Here is a 7,155-nt window from a genome sequence, read left to right on the forward strand (position 1 = left end):
AGGACGGACGCTTCCTGTGCAGCTTCAGTGTCACATGTGATCAGCTTCAAATAATCACGTCAATCAAAAATCAATATCTCCCGTCGCCGCTGTGTAATGAGATGATGTGGTCGTGCTGCAGCGAGTCTCACACCAGACGACGACGGGACGTCGCGCATTAAAAACTCAGATTTACATAAACACAATCAGTTTGTATTTTTCATTTCAACGTGTTCGTGAACGTTCACGTGTAAATAAATCATGAACGTTCGTTCTCTGTGTGTTTGTCAGCGTGTTACACTGGGGGGGTGAAATTAAATTAAATTAGAATCATATAAATGTCCACAGAGTTAATTTAACAAGAGACGAATCGGTTTTACACACACTCACAACCGCACACACACACACACACACACACACACACACACACAGAGTAATAACGTGGTCGCAGGTTTTCCGGGAAACAAAAGCGAGGGAGCGTACGGGACAAAGAAAAAGAACAGACGAAGACAAAGTGAGGAGACACACTGAGCTTTTAAAATATTTAGTTTCCGGTTGAGCTTGTTTTATTTTACAAACACAGCAGAAGAGACAGAATTTCAAAAAGGCCCCAAAGGTCGTTAAGTGAATTAATGGACGACGCACTGTGTTATTATGTCACTGAACCGGTTTCAGTTTTTATAACGTCCTCTGAGACTCATATTCGATGATTGGACTCATATTTCACAATAACTCTCTGATGCTGCTGGTCTGTGCAAGGCGTCTGATGTCCGATGGTAGTGATGATGATGATGAGGATGATGATGAGGATGATGAGGATGATGATGAACATAAAGTCTGGTTTCCTTGTTTTATCCGTCCTCTTGATTCCAGAGCTCGTTCCGTTGGTCACTGATTTCAGATTGTTTAATGCTTTCACCTAAAAGTGCAGATCGAATCTGAGCACAAGCAGCGGCTGTTTGAGTGAAGCTGAGACTGACGTGTGTGTTTGAGCGTTGAGCCTCCTGCAGGAGGAACAAACACAAAAACACTGAACTTTCACTCAAAGTGTTTCTTGAAGGATTCGACAGGCGGCTGCACGTTCTGATCCGTGAAGAGACACAGACACATGTTTACATGTGTGATGTCACGGAGATGAATGAACAGGTGAAGAACAATGAGAGGGAAGAGACAGACGAGGGGAGGGAACATGCAGGGATTCAGAGCAGGTGGGAGGGAGAAGAGGAGGAGGAGGAGGAGGAGAGGGAAATTAATTGCCGGCTGCAGGTTATTGGCTGAGCTGCCGCGGAGGCTGCTGCTGTTGTTCCAGCGGAGAGAAGATGCTGCAGAAGAGGCGAGAGAGCAGCGAGGGAACATCTGTCCTCTGAATCCTGATCCACCACAGGCTCCTTTCAATCCCAACATCCCATCGTACGTCTGCACAGAGCAGGGCTGCTCCTCCAGGAGACGCAGGATCTGTGGGAGAGAGGAAGAGAAGGGAAGCAGCAGCAGCAGCAGCAGCAGCAGCAGCAGCAGAAGGAGCAGGAGGAGGAGGGAGGAGGAGGAGGGACGCCGGCGGGGAAGCGTTGCCGGGGCGAGGATCCACTTCTGGACCTGGAGGCTGAATCCCCTCCAGACATCCAGTGGTTGGTGTTTCCTCACACATCTGGAAATGAATTTTAGAATGAAATCAGTGCAGCTGATTTTCACTGATTCCTTTTTCAGCTGCAGCTCGACGACTTTCTGTTTGTGTTTTTAATTCTAAAGCTGCATTTTCAGTAGTTTGACATTCATTTCAGTTCATTTTGAATTTTTCACCCAGTGTGATTCTGGAGCAGATTCCTGGTTTGTCTACGTCTTGTTCAAGATATTTTCTGGATTAACTGATTCATCGTTTCGTTCATAAAGTAGAAAAGCTTTAAAATTCAAGACGACGTCTTTAAGCTGCTGAAAAAAAAAAGAAATGATCTTCTCTGTAAAATGAGACGAACGAGTTCGATTCAAAAATATTCATCATGAATCAACTCGGAAATCTGTCGCTGATGAATTTAATCAAATAATCGAGTTGTTTCCAGCGTCTCTGGTTTCTAACAAACCGAAACCGTCTCTTTACTTTCACCATATTTGATAAATTAATAAAATAACCCGTAGTTCTGAGCAGCAGCGAGTTTTTCTTCAGACCTAATGACCTGTTTTATTCTGCAGCTGACGAAGTTTCATCTTTACACATTAACGGCTGCTGTTGAAATTCATGTTGACTTTAAAACAAATTGTTTTTGTGATAAAATCTTTTCCTTTAAATGGAACAAATGTAAAATCTGAGCAGAAGTTCAGGATCAATCTAACAAGCTGGTGTGTGTTCACGTCTCCTCTCTGATCAGAGTGTGAAACCAGAATCTCATTTCTCTCTCTCCCTGTTTTTATTCTCTGTCCGTGTCCAGGAGCGAAACTAAGCCGGATTTAACCTTTGTAGAAAAATGTCGGAGCAGCAGAGGATGTCGAGGGATGAAGGGAGAGAGAGAGAGAGAGGAGGAGAAGCTGATGGTCTGAGGATCTGACTCCTGCGCCTCCGTCTGCTGGAGGAGGATTTCTGAGGACTTACAGGAGGAAGGAAGTGGAAACCCAAGTCTTCACCTCTCTGGATTATCTGTCCTGCTGCAGGTTTAAGAAGCTGAGCAGAGAAACTCTGAAGATTCACTGAACTGAAGAAGAATAAAAAGTTTTACCGACCAACAAGACAACGAGAGATCGTCTGAGCACCAACGAGCTCGAAGGAAGAAAAACTCTGAGATGACAAGTCTTCATTTCCATCCTTCTGCTTCTCTTCATCTCATCCTCTAGATTTTCTCTGTGCCATCATCTTTCTTTGCTCTTCTCCCTCCATGTTCCCTCCTCAGGATTCCCAGAGGAGCGAGCTGCATGAAGCAGGTGTTGATGTCAGATAAGAGCAGATAACAGGAGGAGGTATCACGGGCGGAGCTGAGGCCGTCTCTGTCGCTCTGTGGGAGGGGATCGCACCCGAGGGAGGAGGGAGGGCGACTCCAACGCCTCAACATGGAGGAGAACAGGAAGTGAAATCAGATGAATAGAAGGAGGAGGAGGAGGAGCAGAGATTCAAACAGTAAATGTAAAAGAGTTTTAACACGATGCAACACGTCAAAACTGTCCACGAGCGATCAGGTCAGAGTCACTGATCCAGAGTCAGGTTTCATAAATACTGAACTAAAGCAACGGCTTTTAAAACTTTAGATAGAAACCCGACGGTGGATTCTCCTGTTGAGTTCATCTCAGGAGCAGATGTTCAGAGTAAATTTACTAAAGCACAAAACTACGCAGACGTTAGATTCCAGCTTCCTGATCTTTAAGATCGAGTTTGATCGCGATGACTCATCGAGGAAACTGAAAACAGAAGGAGCTGCTGCAGACACTCAAACTCTGTGGGTTTCAAACTGACGCACAGATTATGAGACAAAACTTCAGGTTTTAAAAACACGTTCGCTCTCATCAGACGGATATTTGCTGTAGATCGTCTCATGCATCAGAACGAAGGTCGTTTTAAACGCTCGCTGATGTTCAGATGAATCATTGAACTGAAAACTGAGAACCGAGAACTCGTCGTGTTTTATTCACCTTGTTTCCACTGCAGCTTTAAACCGAACCTCGGGCCCGAACCCTCCGCTTCACTGACAAACCTTTTCACAGACGAAGGAGGCGCAGGTGGTTTCTTCAGGTGAGCAGCTGCAGATTCTAACGTAGGAATTAGATTTATCTTTATCTTTATCGTGATTAGAAGGTGACGGAAAGAAATCTGGTCAAATCCTTATTCATCTGTCCGTCACCTCGTTATCATCGTCGTCCATCACCGTGGCAACTTCACTTTAATCAGCGGGAAATCACAAAGAAAAGTTTTCACACACACACACACACACACACACACACACACTCCTCCATCATCATCTTCATTCGCTCACGACCTCAAACAATCTGATGAAGGAAGTGAGCCTGAGTGACTCTCAGCTGAGTGACGCTTCGCTGAACGAGGACAGATGTTGCTGTCAATCGACCGGTGAAGTGAACATCTGTTTGATTTTTTTCTTTTTTCATTTTTAATTATGAAAACGTGAAACTTCACAAACCTGCGACTGAAGTTTTTCTTCTTGAGGATTCATGATGAACGAATGTTTTCACATTAAAATGATCGTTGTGATTTCTCTGACTTGACCTTTTCACAGTCAGACGACCTTATGTTCACTTTGAGACGCTGTCGTCCCCGCGAACATTTACCTGGGGTCAAAGGTCAGAGGTTGATAAAGAGGCACACGATCAAGAAGTCAGACAGCGAGGACTGACCTGAGATCTGATTCAGAAGTGAAAGGTCGGACTGACGAGCTGGATTATTGATACTGGGCTGTTTCCTGAGGGACCTGAAGAGAAGGGGGAGACAGGACGGAGGAGACAGGACGGAGGAGACAGGACGGAGTGATAAAGAGACGAGAGGAAAGCAGAGGCGGAGATAAAGAGGACGAGACACAGACGTCATCATGGGCTGCAACATGTGTGTGGTGAAACGTCAGGAGGAGCAGTACAGGATCATGTTCCAGGTGAGGATCTCAGCACGTCCTCCTTTTTGTCCTTTTACCAACTGATCAGAGATCAGCGGAAATGAAACCATCCAATGAAAAATTCAGTGAAGCATCAGAGGAGAGCAGGAGTTATTGATTCCAGATGTTGGAAAGCTTTCACTCATGCAGCCTCTGCTTGTGAGAAACCGTGTTTCGATTCAGTCAAATTCATTTCTTATACAATGAAATCATGAAAAGATTGAAAACATGCGGATGAATCAAAGAGACACAGAGAGAAACGTGTGTGTGTGTGTCTGTGTGTGTGTGTGAATGTGTGTGTCTGTGTGTGTGTGTGTCTGTGTGTAACAGAGGAGACCACACTTCCATTCATCACTGCAGGTCGGGTTAGTTTCTCTCTTTAAAGGTCACTGTGTCATTCTGCTGTTTTAAACCAGTGGAGGCTGAAAGTCACAGAGGAGTGTGTGTGTGCGTGTGTGTGTGTGTGTGTGTGTGTGTGTGTGTGTGTGTGTGTGTGTGTGTGTGTGTGTGTGTGTGTGTGTGTGTGAGTGTGTGTGTGTGTGTGTGTGTGTGTGTGTGAGTGTGTGTGTGTGTGAGAGAGAGAGTGAGAGAGAGAGATAAATGGTATGTGTGTGTGTGTGTGTGTGTGTGAGAGAGAGAGAGTGAGAGAGAGAGATAAATGGTGTGTGTGTGCTTGGATGATCAGACTTCCACACATTCATTTGCAACACTTAAGTTCATGTCAAAAGAAGCAGATGTGTTTTATTTATATCTACATCAATATATATTATATTATATTTAATATATATATTTACATATATATATTATATATATGTAAATATCCCCACTGGCAGCCTGAGGGTCGTCCTCAGTCTCTCAGATGTTTCCCTGGAATCTGCTGTGACTTCACCTCTTTCTTGGTTTTGTTCTTCTCGTGTTTCTTCTTCGCTGCGTCTGTCACCAGTTCTTCTGCTGTTTGTTGAACACCATGTTGTCTGGTTGGTTGGTATCACAGGTTTATCAGCCTGGGTCTGGATCTTCCTCTTCCTCTTCCTCTTCCTCCTCCTCCTCCTCTTCCTCCTCCTCCTCCTCCTCCTCTTCCTCCTCCTCCTCCTCCTCAGGCTTCTCCTGAGCTGCACTGAGCAGATCATCACTCGAGGACACTTCGTCCTGAAGTAGATCTTGGTTGTTTCATCTTGTTCTTTAGTCTCTGACGCTCAGTAGATCTCAGATCAGATCAGGATTCTTCTGGTTTGTTGAGTTTTGAACTGAATAAATACGACAAATGAAACACGTTGAATATTAAATACACAGAACAAACTCACACTGTCTGTCTCGAGGCCGAACTTCATCCTCACATGGAAACTTTTATTTGAGGAAACTGGGCGAGTTTCATTTGTAATGTTAATTGCAGCGTTAGCTGAGCTGGACTCTTTATCTTTCATCTTGAATTTATGAATTCAGCGATCTGAACGATCAGCGAAGCTGCTCAGCGATGGTTGAGTCGTCTTTGAAAACAAATTACAAATGAAAAGACTAAATTCCCGACAGTTAAAACGAGTTCCTCATGTGATGCAACTGAAAACTGTTTAAAATCACTGATGTAAACTACATTTGTTTCAGGACATAATATATAATAGTGTTTCGGGTGCAGGAAACATTGTTGGTTCGAGGTTACGGGACCTTTGTTGTCATGGTTACAATAATAAGAGTCTTGTTCTTTTAAATGCACTGAAACTGCTCAGTGTGTCGAGAGGGAAGCGAGCGGGCGCCGAGGAAACACGTCAGGAAACACGTCAGGAAGTGAAGAGTTAAACCTCCAGCTGCTCATGTTCATGGAGGAGCTGTGGCTCCGAGCTCCTCATACATCAAACACACACTTTTATATCCCTGCTATCAAACACCTGTAGACGTGTGTGTTCCATGAAAACTCCAACAACAGACCTGCTCAGGAAACACACACACACACACACACACACACACACACACACACACACACACACACACACTCTCAGCTCGGACTGTTTCTGTCTGTGAAGCTGCAGATCGAGCTGGAGAATCTTTTTTTAACGTCAGTGACGTTGATGAGTCACATGTTCATTCAAGGTTTATTAGAACTGAACACATCTGAGAAAAACTGAAGCAGCTGAAGGTCGTTTACTGTCTCATGTCTTCAAACCATCTGTCCTCTCTCTCCTCACACACACACACACACACACACACACACAGTCTCTCTCTCGCCCACTAGTGACACCCTCTCATGTACAGCCAAGGTGACAGGGGGCACTCAGTGTGTGTGTGTGTATATGAGTGTGTGTGTGTGTGTGTGTGCCTGCGTGTTTGTTCATCAGGCCTCTGAGGTCATCAGAATCCATTACAGACCTCATTAATCACTCTCTCTCTCTCACACACACACACACACACACACACACACACACACACACACACACACACACACACACACACACACACACTAGTGGGTTAATTGTTTCAGTTAATGGTAGAAGTGTCTTCTGTATATTTACATGAATCTGATAAAAAGAGAAAAGAGCTTCAGGAGAAGTGAAGACTCCAGATGTGTCGTGTTCGTTGATTGACAGGAAGTTGTTTTTTAAAC

General features: G+C 44.5%; 1 protein-coding gene and 1 long non-coding RNA gene across 3 annotated transcripts in view; one reads left to right on the plus strand and one right to left on the minus strand.

Moving 5' to 3' along the window:
* Positions 1–650: 650 nt before the first annotated feature.
* On the minus strand, positions 651–3,944 carry LOC138410629 (uncharacterized). The gene is made up of 2 exons (XR_011243329.1): positions 3,589–3,944; positions 651–3,006 (listed from the first exon to the last, which is right to left on the minus strand). It is a non-coding gene; the product is annotated as an uncharacterized lncRNA (long non-coding RNA).
* LOC109647328 (PDZ domain-containing protein 4-like) overlaps positions 1,478–7,155 on the plus strand; it is a 31,848-nt gene continuing 26,170 nt past the window's right edge. For both annotated transcript variants that reach the window (XM_069527630.1, XM_069527629.1), the window contains exons 1-2: positions 1,478–1,604; positions 2,400–4,559. In XM_069527630.1, the coding sequence (XP_069383731.1) occupies positions 4,500–4,559 (60 nt within the window). In that variant the 5' untranslated portion in view covers positions 1,478–1,604; positions 2,400–4,499. The remainder of the gene's footprint in view (positions 1,605–2,399; positions 4,560–7,155) is intronic.

The sequence above is a fragment of the Paralichthys olivaceus genome, chromosome 6, assembly GCF_024713975.1.
Source record: "Paralichthys olivaceus isolate ysfri-2021 chromosome 6, ASM2471397v2, whole genome shotgun sequence".
Taxonomy (NCBI): domain Eukaryota; kingdom Metazoa; phylum Chordata; class Actinopteri; order Pleuronectiformes; family Paralichthyidae; genus Paralichthys; species Paralichthys olivaceus.